This window comes from Zootoca vivipara, chromosome 12 (genome assembly GCF_963506605.1).
Source record: "Zootoca vivipara chromosome 12, rZooViv1.1, whole genome shotgun sequence".
In the NCBI taxonomy this organism is placed as follows: Eukaryota; Metazoa; Chordata; class Lepidosauria; order Squamata; family Lacertidae; genus Zootoca; species Zootoca vivipara.
In genome coordinates this window covers 48107541-48122074 of record NC_083287.1, presented here as the reverse complement: position 1 = coordinate 48122074, position 14534 = coordinate 48107541, and the positions used below count along the sequence as shown (strand labels likewise).

Sequence of the window (14534 nt, the reverse complement as noted above, 5' to 3'; positions counted from 1 at the left end):
GTAGTGTATCCTGAAAAAGAGTGTGGCTGACAGTGAGCAGGAGCACTCTGCACTGCAACATTCTGTTGCAGGTCCCGTTTGATTGTTTATTATTTATAATTTTTCAGACCACCTGTGGCTCCAGGGAGCACTGATCTTCCTCACTTCCTTCGATGTGCCCAAATCTAGGTCAGAAAACCAAGAGGCGGCCATTTACCAGTCAGTCATTTACAGCCCTGTGTCCTATGCCTGCTGTTGAGCTGGTTGCAGTGAAGGAAAGTGCAAAAATAGTGTCCGATTCTGGGCAGAAGAACTTTACCAGTGCAAATGTGCACCAGTGCTGGGGTGTGGGGAGGTTTGCATGCATCACAGCTATGCTAAAGCATGTGTGGAATCTAGAGCTCTGATCTATATGTTCTGCAAGTGGTGCACCGCAGAGATAAGGGCCAGGTTGTTAGTTATCATTGCGGAGGTCCAGCTGCTTTGTCTGAATTAAGGGTTTTGCTGTGATAGTGTTTGAAAACCCTCCATTTTAGATCTTTTCTTACCATTTGCAGCATTACCTGTAGCTGCTCCTCAATGGGACAAATGCAAGGAATGTTACAGGTGCTTACAGTATTTTTCCCTGTATAAGACTAGGTTTTTTCCCTTAAAAATAATGTCCAAAATTTGGGGGTGTCTTATACACGGGGCCCATCTCCCCCCCCCATTTTCTTAAATTGCAGCCCCCCGAAATAGGGGGCGTCTTATACATGGGGGCGTCTTATAGACTGAAAAATACGGTATCTGTTTATATGAGAGCCAAGTGATACAACAGTGCAGCCAAGTTCACCTGCAGCCGAAGTAGCACTCAGATGTGCTAAAGGTAGACCCTCTGTTTTTTAATCTTGTTTCTTTCCATGGGATTGCTAGCTTTTTTAACTGGTTTTCATATGTAAATTATGTTCATTAAATATTTCCCCTACATAAATCCTTTGAATACATCAGAGGTTTGTTAATGCTCTGTGCTAAGTTGACTTCCTAGCAAGAAGCCTGAGGGCTTTGTTCTTTGCAAATTCTGATAAAAACTGACCTGACCCACTTATTTCTTTAACCAGTTTAGATACTGTTTAGCTACAAGCGTCTCTAAGCAGTGTACAAGGAATAAAATACAGGAAAAGATTTTTAAAATCGGTAAAAAAAATCTAATGTCAAACTAAAATATCCTGGATGGATGTGTAGTTTGGATTTAGTTTTTCTCCAAATTTTCTGTTGTGCGTGCTCAGTTGTTGTTGGGTTTTTTTTGGGGGGGGGGTTAATATCAAACTGCATACAAAAATATATATTTGTTGTTTGTTATACTATGGGGGAAATTTATTTTTATTATTATTATTAATCATCATCATCATATGTTGCTAACTGTTTTGAGAACTCGATAGTTGTTTAAGTTGAAATTTAACAAATAAATAATTTGCAGAAACAGGAGTTAAACTTATCTAGCTGTTATTTCAGAGGTTTTGCTTTCAGTGAGCAACACACATATCTCCCCTGAGCCCCTCAAAGACGTTGAGAATCACTGATTTGTGGCCCAATCTTATGCTTCGCAGAGCAGCAACCAAACGCCATAACAAACAGTAATGAGATACTAATATGCATATAAATATGATTCTTTTAAAAAATAAAAGTTTAAAAAGGAATGAGAGAGGTTAGTCATAGGTAATAGGTGTGTTTTAGCTGCATGTTTCTCCTTTGATTTGTTTATTTTCAAGATGATTTAAAGGGCAAATTGAAGCAGTGATTGGAGAGCATTTGTCTGAAGTTGGCTGGAGATATATCCTATGGTCATCTAGGTGACAGATTTTTGGCTGGTTGGAGATAAACATGCCAGTAATGATTTCACTGACAGCCTCCTGCACTGGAAGGGTTCCAGACTCCATCCATCCGATCATCCTTTTCACATTCAGAAACTGTGCCATCTTGGATCCGGATAACAGGCACTATCACATTAAAATACAGGCTTCTGGCTCCGTATTAGAAAGTGATGCAGACAGAAGGGAGTTAACACCTGAGCAGGTTGGGTAATATGGTGTTTTGTAAGCAGACACTAATAGCTACAAATTTGACTTTCTCTTCTTTTTCAAAAGGTGCTACATATGGATGTAACAGAGCTGAGCTCAAGCTTTGAAACTGGTTGTTTTACACATCAAATTCTTGGCCAATTTGAAGCTATTATGTAAGCAGGAGAAAATGAGTTAAACAACAAAGAAAGTGGAGAAGCTGTGCAGCAAGATTTAACGCAGTTTCGATTAATACGCAAAGGCCATTTAGGCCTTGCTTTAATTATTCAGCATTACACAAAGTACAAAGCAAGTGTCTAAGAGGATCACTTGCTCCTTATATATGTGTTGCTGATGCTTTGTTAAGAGCTGAAACTCTGCACACCCAATTTGTGCAGGGGCTTTTTTCCCTCGGATTAGTAACAGTGTGGACTCCAGTGTCGTTAATAGTAAAAGCTAAGTAGGTTTCTTGAGATTAGAAGGTGGAGAATTAGCCCTTCTTTCTTTAGGTTTTGTATAATTAGATGCAGTCAGTAAAGGATGACAGCTCTTCCTCATAGTTAAGTCTCATTATTTGAGCCCCACTCCCCAGAAAGCCTATCTATCAAGAGTCTGGCTAAATCAGACCCAAGTTCTGTCCAGTTCCACAACTTTCTTTTTTGCAGTGAACAGACAAGATACCTCTGGGAAGCTCACAAGCAGGACATGAGGACCAAAGCCCCCTCTTACTCCCCAGCAACTAGCATTCAGGGGCATGCTGAGTATATTTTGTAGAAACTAGTCTAGCTCAGTTGCTAGAGCATGAGACTCAGGGTGATGGGTTTCAGCCCCATGTTGGGCAAAAGATTCCTTTCATTACAGGGGTTAGACTAGATGTTTCTTGTGGTCCCTTCCAATTCTGCAATTCTATGATTCTGTGCAAATATAGTCATCGTAGCTAGTAGCCATTATTATCCTTAGTCTCCATGAAGTTGTTTAATCCCTTAAATTGCTGGCCATCATCACATCCTGCGACAACAGATTCCAGTTTAACTATGCAGCGTGTAGGGGTGAACTTCTGTTGGTTCAAGGAAAAATATAGGTACATAAAGGAGAATTCCTGGATGCCAATAGAGAACCCCAGCAGAGATTTAAAGTCAATAATATGCAGCACAAGTGAAGCATGGAAAAATAGGCTGATAGACCTTTAAAATATGCTCTTTAAAGTGAGTTCTAACGTTTTCATCTTCCCCACACGTTTGATAAGTTAAAAATGGTTTACTTGCAAACTCTCAAAAGGCCAGGTTCATGTGCTTATCATAGCTGCCAAGTTTTCCCTTTTCTTGTGAGGAAGCCTATTCAGCATAATGGAATTTCCCTTTTTTTAAAAAGGGAGAACTTGGCAGCTATGGTGCTTATCCATACGGCATTCAGAAATAGTTACACAGGCAGTAATTCTTGGCTTAGTTACATTGGTGAAAGTTCCTAAATTATTGGAATAGGAACTCAAGTGTGGCTTGTGAGAGCCATGCAGTCTGAGCTTGAGCAACCAGCTCAAACCTCTTCACATAGTGAGCTTCTCATGTAGACATTACCTCCCGTGGTAAGGGAAGTGGGCATAGCTAAGTCTGGCAGGACAGCTTATTTTATGGTATTAACTCCTTCGGGCGTTAATTAGACTTAAGCATGTTGGTAATATGAGGCTGGTTATTCCAAAGCTTTTCCCTTTCCACTTTCTCCACACATGGGTGGGGTTTTTGTTTTTGTTGTTTTGTTTTTTTGCATTTCTTTGATGTCCACCCCACTTACGTATTCCCCCCCCCAACTTAAAGTCCCAGACTTAGCAACCTTTCCTCTTAGGGGTGCTTTTCTAGCCTCTTAATAGTTCTGATTACCCTTTTCTGCAACTAGAATTATTCTCTAATCCACATGTGGTCACATTTTAGATTTGTATAAAGGCATTGCAAATATTGTCAATTTTTTATTCCTTTCCTAATGATCCCTATCATGGAATCCAGCTTTTTCACAGCTGCTGCATACTGGGTCGATGTTTTCATTGAGCTATCCACCATGAACTCAGTGATCTTTGGCACAGGTTTTTTTTTTATGACCTTCACCCAAGGTTGGGGAGGGCTGAGTTCTTGAAGCATTTAGGCAGCTACAAAACTTTTGCTTGCCAGCTGTTTTGAAGTGGTGATAAATCTGCATAACTAACAAGTGTGACAAATTTCTTCCTAGTGAGTTGTTAGAAGTGACAGCAAAGTGACAACTGAACATGACAGCAACGTTGGAAATTATATCATGCTTGGTCTCACAAACAGATTTTTTTTTATGTGGGGACATGGGCTGGAAAGACCCTTTCTTAAATTCTTTTCCGGATTATAACACTCTGCTCTGGTCTGGCCAGGTGAGTCCCTGCAGAAGGCTGGGCCAGGTCAGTCAGAGTTAGATCAACCAGGAGCAGAGTGTAACTGCCCACATCAAGGGTTTCCAAGCTTTTGAGGTCCTGGGCACTTCTGCAAATGGCAGACACAAACCCTACAAGAGAAGGCTTCGTTAAAACCCCACTTCAGCATGGAGGGGGCAGTGCAAGTGGGGTTTAAGATATGCATGTGCACCTATGGGTGCCGCATTGGTGAGCCATGAAGTCCACTGTAAATAAAAATAACAGTGGGTCCCTTTTTTTGTCTTTCTCATTCCTGGGCCTAAACATTTGCATTTCCCTGCTTGCTACCACTATTTTCCATAACCCCTCCCCCCCCCGGTATATGTGAGGACTAGAAACTTCTTTACAAATGAAGCCCGAGATCCAGATCAGCTCTCAGACAAATACATTAAAAGTGCCCTAGGCACTACAGATTTGTAAGAATGCCGGGCCTTGGAATCGTCCGTTTTAATCTATTTTATAAAATCTCACAGCTTGTCACAGTGCCCAGGAAACTTCCACTGACTTTGAATGCCTTTAAATCAGGCCACCTATAAATACTGTATCCGCGGCCGTGAACCCAATTACCCTCAGGTTCTCAGTTCCCCTTAGTGCAGCTGTGGCAGAGAAATTTATTAACTTGTAACCTTTATTTTAAGGGTCGTCGTATGTTGTAGGGGGTGTTGTAATGTTCAGCTTGGATGCGAGAAACCCAGATTCATACCCCTGCCATCCACAATGTACATGGCGTGACCTTGGAAATCAAGCAAAACAGAGCCACCCCATGGGCCTGAGGTCAGGAGAAGATGAAAAAAAAGCTGGCCCCTCTTCTTTGTTTGCTACCGATGGCAGCCATTTTGTGCTGGCACTCACGGCACTCCCAGCAAGATATGAGTACCAGCAACTCACTTTTCTTACCAAAAAATAAAGTACCATAAAGAAGTATTAACAAGTCCTTTAAAATGCACTGAGATGTACTGTAGAAATTACTAGCAAAAATCTATCTGAATGCTGATGTTTGGTTCTTTCGCTTGCTTTCCCCAAAGAGCATCTAACGTACCTCATTTCCCCATTCTGATGAAAATTATTGTTCAGGTTAGGGAGGTAGTACTTCTGATTGTGCCTCCTCAGAATGCATGTAAGGGGAGTATTGTGTGCTCCAAATGTTACAAAGGAACAGTAGTAGGCAGCAGCGATGTTGGGATGGGCTGGTGTGTCTTCCCAATACCAGATTAGCTGCTGGTTACCAAGAGGAATCATAGAATCATAGAGTTGGAAGAGACCACCAGGGCCATCCAGTCCAACCCCCCTGCCAAGCAGGAAACACCACCAAAGCATTCCCGACAGATGGCTGTCAAGAGGGTGGAGGTGGAGGGGAGGTCGGTGGGGTGAGGGGAAATGTTGGCGTGGCTGCACCACTGTACTTAAACTGCCCCCACTGAGCCTCTCTCCTTCCCTGCCACTCTCCCTCTCAGTAACCAGGAGACAGGCACTGCAATGTGTCTCTGAGTGGCAATCACTGGGAAACCAAGTAAGCAGCAAAACCTCACCCCGTCCCATTGACTGCTACTACAAAGCCTCCTTCCAGATCAGATCAAAAGCCCACCTTAGGGCCAGTGGGGGGAACCTGGGGGAGATGGACCAGACTCCTGATTATTTCTTCTTGGGTGATGCCCACTTTGAAGGTGCTCTGATGCAGCAGGCCTTGAAAATGGGTGTGTGAGCCTGAGGCTATATTCAAAGCAGCATCTGTCAAGGAGAGATTTACAAGGGGAGCAGTGTCATTTGTCACTTTGGGCTAAAAAGCAGTATATAAATCATCTCCACCATACCATACCAACCTTGCGCTCACTGGGCATGCAGTTCGTGGCTTGCGTTGCACATGGGTACAACGGCTCTCTCGCTATTCATGTTCCTCAGGGATTGGTACTCAGAGACACATTGCAGTGCCTGTCTCCTGTTCATGATTCCCTGCAACTGAGCCTGGAGGCAATGTAGCCATCATGATGAGTAACTGTGGATACCCTTATCTTCCATGAGTTTCCACAAACATGGACATTTTACAGATTGGGAGGGAGGCAATGCTAGAAATTCTTAGAGATGTTTATGATGGGAACTTTTTACAATTCTGTGATTCTATGTAAACTGAGGTGGTCAGGCTTTCCAAAGAAACAGTTCCCTCCTATGCACTCCATGATGGAACCATCAATGTATAACCCTGCTCCCCTGGATGTTTAGCAGGAGGCCAGAATTGAATTATTGCTGGACTTATTTAACCTAGATCAAAGAATCCCTAATGAGGGAGGGGCACATCAGTTTTCAAAAAGTTGGAGAGTGGATGAGGGCATGATATAATGAATTAACCAGTGGTAATCATGAAATTGAGATGGAAGCCATAAATCTTGGAAATAATTCTTGAGTCATGGAAATTATTTTAAGCATCCTTACCTGCCTTCTAGGATGTTTCTACAGGAAGCAGAAATGATTAGACTCCAGCTCCAAATACTGTATATGCACTGTTGGTTTTATAATGTGCTGTTACCATCTCCACCCATGGCAAATGGCCCATAGAACATAAAAAGGGGGATTTATGGTGTATCTTTTCAGCATTCACATAGGGCAGATGGGGAAATAATCTGAACTGTGCAGTTTAAAGCAGCTTGGCCAAATATTTCTTAGCAGAGGTTGATTATAATCTTCTCCCCAAGACTTCCCCCCCCCCAACAAATATACAGTGGTACCTCGGTTTGCGACCGCAATCCGTTCCGCGGAGGCGGTTGCTCGCCGAAGCAGTCACTCCCCGAAGGCACACTTCTGCGCGTGCGCAAAGCGCGATAGAGCGCTTCTGCGCATGCACATGCTGCACAGATCGCGTCTGCGCATCCGACGCCGCGGAACCTGGATGTAAACACTTCCGGGTCCACAGCGGTCGCTTGCCAAAGCGGTCGCTCGCCGAGGTAGGCATAAACCGAGGTTTGACTGTATTACTGAGCATTGATCTGGCTTCTGCAAGACTTACAGCATGCATTTCTAGATTTATATGTAAACTAGATGTACATTTAAGATTACTTCATTCACCATGTGAGGTCCCACCCCCCTTTAAGATAATAATAATAGTAATAATAATGTCTGAGCATCTATCAAGGCTGGTTTTAAGCACTGAATTATAGCTTTAGGTGCTTAGTATAGTATCACTATTTCTGTTTCTACTACTGCTATTGTGATGATCTACGCTACTCTGAAATAGCCAGATGAATTTCTTAACTCAAGTGGAATATCAGGAAGAAACTACCTGTGAAGCTAGATGCTATCACCTGTAGTTGAGTGCCTGCTTTGAAAATGATAAATATCAGTTAAGGATGGGATAAGGTCCGCAGCATGTTACAGGTGGTGGGTTTTAACCCTTTCCTACACAAATGGCATTTAGATTATATATATATATATATATATATATATATATATATATATATATATATACCCTTCAGATGCTCTTAGCCCCGGGCAGGAAAACTTCCACTAGTGCTAAGTGGAGCTTCCCTCTTTGGGATATTTTCTTCTCAGTCACAGTGGGTAGAAAAGGGTTGAACTCCACTGCCTCCATTTGATGGTCCTGATCCGCCAGCTTCTTCCCCCTTTCAATTTCAGTGGATGGTGGTTCATTGGGGTGAATGGGGCACTGGCCCACGAAGCTGAGTTTGCCTTCAGCCAGCCCCCAACTGCCTTCTTTCATACAGGCCAAGGGGGTGATGGCCCTGCCTGACAGCTTCCCCCTCATCTGTCTCAGTGTTGTCCTTGTAGAGCTCAGCAGAGGGGAGGAGGAGGGGGACAAAACTATAAGTACTTGCCTCTAGTGCCCCCTGCTGTTGGGCTCCTTGCCTTCTGCCATATCAGTCCCAATGGGCCCTACTCACCACTGTTTTGGAAACCTTGCACATGACTACAAATGATGCACCATGGGCAATTCTCTCCTTAGAAGGAATGTGGCTGTGTAAAACAGACTATTAGTCCTCTAGCTCCCAAAGTCAGGTTTGCAAATGCTTGTTACCTACTTGGGCCCAAGTGTGTTTACTGTTCCTTCTTCCTCTGAGTACATAAAATGAAGCGCTCCTGAGTCCAGAACTTTTTTGTATTTATTTCATGGCCTTGTAACAAAAATGCTAGATATTCTACCTTATGTTTATCTTTGTCAATTACCTCACATAAAATAAGGCCTACCATTCTGCATGTTGAAAGTTTTTCCCCTAAATGTAGAAAAATTACAATTATTTAGTTGATTGCTGTATTTTTATTACCACTGGGGAGATGGTGCCATTGCCCTCCGGATATTATTATTATTTTATTTTCATGGCACTAAAATGTGTTGGTTCGCCTCTGATTCAATAAAAACCAAATAGGGATAAAACTAGCACAAAACCCTGGCACCAGTTTGGAGTCAATTGGGCAATGTTGGGTTTGAGGGTATACCTATGGCTCCCTGTTTGTCAATTACTCAGTTTGGGGGGTGGCAGAAAATGTGAGCTTTGGGGCACAAAAGTAGCGCAAAACTTTGGCAACAGTCTGGAGTCTATCAGACAGGATTGGACTTTGGGGCATTAACTTGTGACCACCGTTTGCTGTATCAATAACTCAGGGGGCAGCACAAAACACAGGGTTCACGGCACAAAACTAGCACAAAACTTTGGCATCTGTTTGGAGGGGATCCAGAATTTCAGGATTGCACGTTAAGGAAGCTGTGTTAGAACTGGGGTTGCTGTCTCATTGTGTAGCAGTTAAAAGGATTGTTCTGTTCATATCTCACTTGGATTGCCTATTTTTCTTCAGTTTGTCCTGAAAGTCACCCTAACCACCCTCTTTGATGTCTCAGTAATAGGCAACCATTAATGCAGGTGAGCCAACTCACAGCTGATTAAGCATTGCCCTCTATTGATCACGGGGCTGCAACATTGCCCTTGTCCCGGGCTGGGAGGAGTCGCTGCATCTAATAGTTTCTGCCATTCTCTTTTAGGTTTTATGCTAGTTTTAAAGTACCAAAAACAACAGCATGCATGCATTTGGGTCTAAGGGTTTTTGATTATTTGAGAAGTTGATTTAGGCTTTGGCAGCCTACTCACTTTGGCACCAGCTGCCTCTCTGATTCCCCCTCTCCTTTTTGACCTCTATTGGGTTGTTGTTTTTTTAATGTGAAAGGAAGGGTTGGCTGTGAACAGAGATAACAAAACCCACATTGTTTTCCTGACTCTTTGGCTAACATTGGCACGCATTAGGGAAATCACTAAATCTCCATGCCCTTTGCTGCGAGATTAAGATAGTGGTTGTTCTTTGCCTCTCAAGGGTAGGGGAAGGGTGAATCTATTACAATTTTCAAAATGCCTTTACCACAGTGCATAGAATTTGCATATATAAATGCATGTTGCTGATCCTTTCCCCTTAATTTTGTTGCTTTAAAAAAGTATGAAATTTCCCAACTCATTCTTCCTCTTATTTTCCTTTTACTTACTTGCTTTTTTCAAAATCTTCCTCTGCTGCCTGCCACCCAAACCAAAGCAACAGAGCAGGAGATGGTATAACTAATGGGGGCCTCTATTATGCTGGCTATCCAACATGCTGGAATGGAGCTAAGCAAGAAGATTGTGGTGCTTTTGGTCCTCTAAATGTTGTCGAACTTCATCTCCTATCATTGACCACTTGCCACACTGACTGGGGTTGATGGGAACTGTAGTTCAACAACCTCTGGAGGACCACAGGATCCTCACCCCTGCAATAAAGGGTTCTCCAAGGCTGAGGGATAAGGCACTTTGTAAGTGGATCCTAAACTATTATCCATAACACTAAAGTCTCATGGTGACATCAGAGCAGCTCAGTCAATGGCAGACAGATGGTCCAAAGCCGCTGCTTGCTGGTCCTTGTACAGCAGATTTGAACCACCAATGGTTAAAATCAGCAGATCTCTTATTACATATTGCAATCACCAAATCTCTTATTATTGCAATTCGGTTTGTCCCATGCTGCCTTGCTCTCCTAGGCAAATATATATTTGCATGTGCAACAAGCAAGCTTACAGCTGCCCCTGTGGCTACTGAACCTAATTGGTAATTGACTAGACTCACCTTATATGGTATTTGGATGAGTTTGTGACTCGTGGCCTCTTCTTAACCATTCCTTTTCTTCTTTTGCTCTTTGCAGGAGCTGGTGGGGAGCAACCCTCCACAAAGGAACTGGAAAGGAATTGCAATTGCCTTACTTGTTATTCTGGTTATCTGCTCCTTGATTGTCACTTCAGTTATCTTGCTGACACCAGGTATTTATATAACCTTTAGTTTTAGTTGCTGCTGTTGTTGTAATTTCAGTGTCTTTGGAAATGCATTTTAAAAAGGCAGGGGCCTGATTAAACTGAACTTGACGGATAGATCAATCAGATGGAGAAAATCTCTCCCCCGCTCTTTTAATCTTGAAAGCACGAGTGTGCTTCGCTGTGTTTTTAAAGGATACCGAACGTGGAACAGTGATGCAGTTAGGTAATTTTAGACTACGATTTAATGGTCTTACTGGGGCGGGAGGGCCCTCTAGATGGTAAGAAAGAGCTGATGTGTTTAGGGGCTTTCTTGCTCAATTATTTCTCTAAGACAACGTATTATGCACTGCCCAGAAAAAAGGCAGCTACCCAACAGCTGCATAGCAGAGGGAAAATAAAGGGATGAAGTTTTCTCCTTGAGTTGCTGTCTCTCAAGCAGCTGTTAGTTGAGGAACCTCAGACCCAGGGATCAAATGCAACCTTCTGTACCTCTCTGTCTGCTTGTTTGGGCATTACACAGACCCTTACCCTTTCCCCAGGTCACATCTCTCATGAGCCCTCCTTGAGTATTTTTGCCTGGTTGGAATGTGTCTTTGAACCCTGATAATGCCTCTTTCTTGTCTGAATAGAGGCTAGAGAGAGGTGGGTGGGTGGGTGTGTACAAACAAGCATATTGTACAAAGGTAAAATGCACATTCATTAGCTGCCAACTTTTGATGTTGACCCTGCCAACCACTGGCATACAGCCCCCAAAAGGTTGCCAAGAATAGTATGTAGGCCTCAGGTTGAAAGTTGTCCCTCATCCCTAGGTTGGTGGCATAGGTGCTTTGTCAGGAAAAGAAAAGAGTGACTCCCTTATCAGACTTTAGCTACATTGATAAATTAAATTAACTCGTTCAGCTCAAGTAAGTCCCTAGGAAAGATGTTCTTCCCTGGAAAGTCAAGTGAAAAGGCAAGAAGGTTAGGCTGGGTGATCCCATGAGATCAGTTTTCTGCTGTACGTAAGAGAAAGGCTGTGGAGATAACCATTTGCCAACAAATAATTTTCTTTAATGCTAGAAAAACACCATTTTAAACCTAAAGCAGAACAAGGCAGAAAAATAACATAGAGATTTCATGGGAGAGTGCAAAGAGAATATTCCTTGTTCTAATATTCAAGGAGTGGAAAAAAGGAAGGGGAAATAGAATGAAGAACGATCTAATCTGATGACATGTCTTCAGAATTGTCCCATGCAAAAGTACTGTCCAGGGCCGTCTCAAGCCGGTCGGGCGCCATGGCGCCATGGCGCAGAGATTGCTCCGGCGCCCCCGCCACCGAGACTACCCCTAGAGCCGGGCCTGGTTCTTTCTGCCCTAACTACAAAAACATTCCAGGCAGGGAACTTGTGTCCCATTAACATCTTCAGGGCCACAGGTTCCCCATTCCTGAAGTTGGGTTGTAACCCTCAACATTGTTCTCTGGCAGTGTTGAACTGAGGTCCCCTTGCCTCACAAGCACAATCTTAGACACAGTGCCCTTTTATTTCAATCTCATGATGTTATGGCATCACGCTGTTCATCGGGGTCCCTTCCAACCCTGCAATTCTGTGATTCTATTTCATGCCCCTTGGTACATTCTCTCCCAAGCATTTGTGCACTGGCACACTAAGTCTTAGGACTAAACCATTATCATATTGCAAGTGGTGGTTTGTGTGCCTGTTACCGAAATAATGCATGCTTCATGGCTAGATCTTAAGTGGCTGAAGTACCCTGGGACCAGTGAAGTAAAAAGCCATTTTCTCCTCCATTAATTGGCTCAATGGAGTCTGTTTATGGCATCTCTAAACAGGGATGTGTTTAGCCTGCATAACAAGTTAACACTAAACAATGGGGAAGATGTTTAGTGCTGCAAGGCTTCTCTGGTGCTTAGATATAAACACCCTGATTCTAAATGCATTGGCTTGGAATCTGTCCCATTGGTTCCAATTTACAGCTGTGTGCAAATGTCCTCTCAAAATTTCACACTCTGTTTTAGTACAGAGAACTTGTGGATGGGGGAACCAATTTGCTAAATAGGGTTTGAGTAATTCTCCAACATTTTTCTCAATGTTGTGCTCGCCTGATTTGCAATGGCAAGAGCATACATAGCTACTCTGCCCCAGCTTAGGCCTCTCCCCACCCCCCATTCATTAAATACAGTTTGCAAAAGATAACTTAATATAAAAACATTAAAATATATTGAAAAGAAATGTTAAAAAACTGTTGGCACCATGATCACCATTTTCCATCTTTGACAGTGCCCTAGACCTAGACATGGCATTGTCCTAGAACATTGTGGGGCAAAAATGGTCCCTGCTTTTAAAAAAGTGGTAAATAACTGGAGAGAATTCTGTAAAGTTGCAGTCTTATTTGCTGAGGCAGGAAAACAATTCTCATAAATTTTCTTTAAAAAAATGTATTTTGAGACATTTCAGCTTAGGTTTAATTTTAATGAAGCTCCCAGACAAGAAAATGTCAGTATTAGGGTGTGTACAGTGGCAGACTTGGGTAATATTTTGTGGGTTTTTTTCTGTGAACCTCCCTCAGACTCCTGGCTATAGGGCACTATATTAATAATAATTATTGCCATATTTCAAAAAGTGAATATCCAGACAGAAAAGTTGTTGAGTTGTTGTTGTTGTTGTTGTTGTTGTTGTTGTTGTTGTTGTTAGTTTTGCCCAAAGTTGTTAAGCAAAGAAATTGGATGTTTTTGAGCTATTTTTGAGGAACATTGGCAAAAACGATACTACTGACATCAGTTGCCCTATATCCAGATTTTCCCAGACATTTAGCCGATTTCCGCCCGGACGCTGCTTTCGACTGCAGTCCAGGAAATTCCTGACGTATGGCAATCCCATTAGCCACAGAGAAGATGCTAATGGAAAGAATGTTCTCATGTGACTAGGACAACACGGAAAGGAACTCTGGTGGTGCAGGATGCTAGGAAGCATATATTGCGTGACTTCCCACTGCAAAGCTCCTGGATCTGCTGTATTTTTCCATTCTGGGACACTTATAAACTTCCAGCTTATGTTTATTCACATAAGATAACTGTGCCCATCTGCCTGCACCACTTACTATCTTGCTCTTTGGCCTAAGTTTTCTGGAAAGTTCCCATCCTTGGGATGGGGAGTAATGCTTTTTGTTGTTGTTCATTAGAAATCTACAGTGGCCTATTGCGTAAATGTGCTATGCAACCACAAGAGGGAAATCATCAGAGTTTGTGCTGGACGAATTATTAAGTAGTGGCAAACAAACTGGAAGCTTCAGGGATTAATCATATAAACTATGCTGAGGTCATCCTCCCTACCATCTTGCTGTGACAGCATCTGTACATTTCAGAATTCTGGGCACGTAATTTGTGGTTTGACAGTCAAAGTGTTAATTGATTTCCCCCCCTCTTCTGTTGACCTGTCCTTAATGAATGTGAACATTCATTAGAAATCATTTGGTAGAAATCATGTGTTGTGCCATTTTTTTATTTTCAAAAATGAGTCCCTTTGCAATAAAAATGCAGGAATTCAAAATATATAGTTGCACAGTGTTAACATAAAAAAGGATAATTGCCATGGCTGTAGCTAATGTATATTTAATCAGAAAACATGCAACTGGGGGAGGAAAATTGTAATGCTATCACATTATGAGATAGCTACCCCCTGAGCTACCCCTTGAACCATTAGCCCAAAATAAAACTGATTATTAATATTTATAACTCATCGTATCCCTGTTCATAAGTGAAATCAGCTGCATGGCTGATGTTTGAAATGAATGGGGACCTCTTCACCATATGGCAACAACCTCAAAG

The 14534-nt window shown here is 42.5% G+C and overlaps 1 protein-coding gene across 2 annotated transcripts in view; it reads left to right on the top strand.

Annotated features, from left to right (window-relative positions):
• DPP6 (dipeptidyl peptidase like 6) overlaps positions 1 to 14534 on the top strand; it is a 508150-nt gene that overhangs the window by 342406 nt on the left and 151210 nt on the right. For both annotated transcript variants that reach the window (XM_060280914.1, XM_035129463.2), the window contains exon 2: positions 10603 to 10717. In XM_060280914.1, the coding sequence (XP_060136897.1) occupies positions 10603 to 10717 (115 nt within the window). The remainder of the gene's footprint in view (positions 1 to 10602; positions 10718 to 14534) is intronic.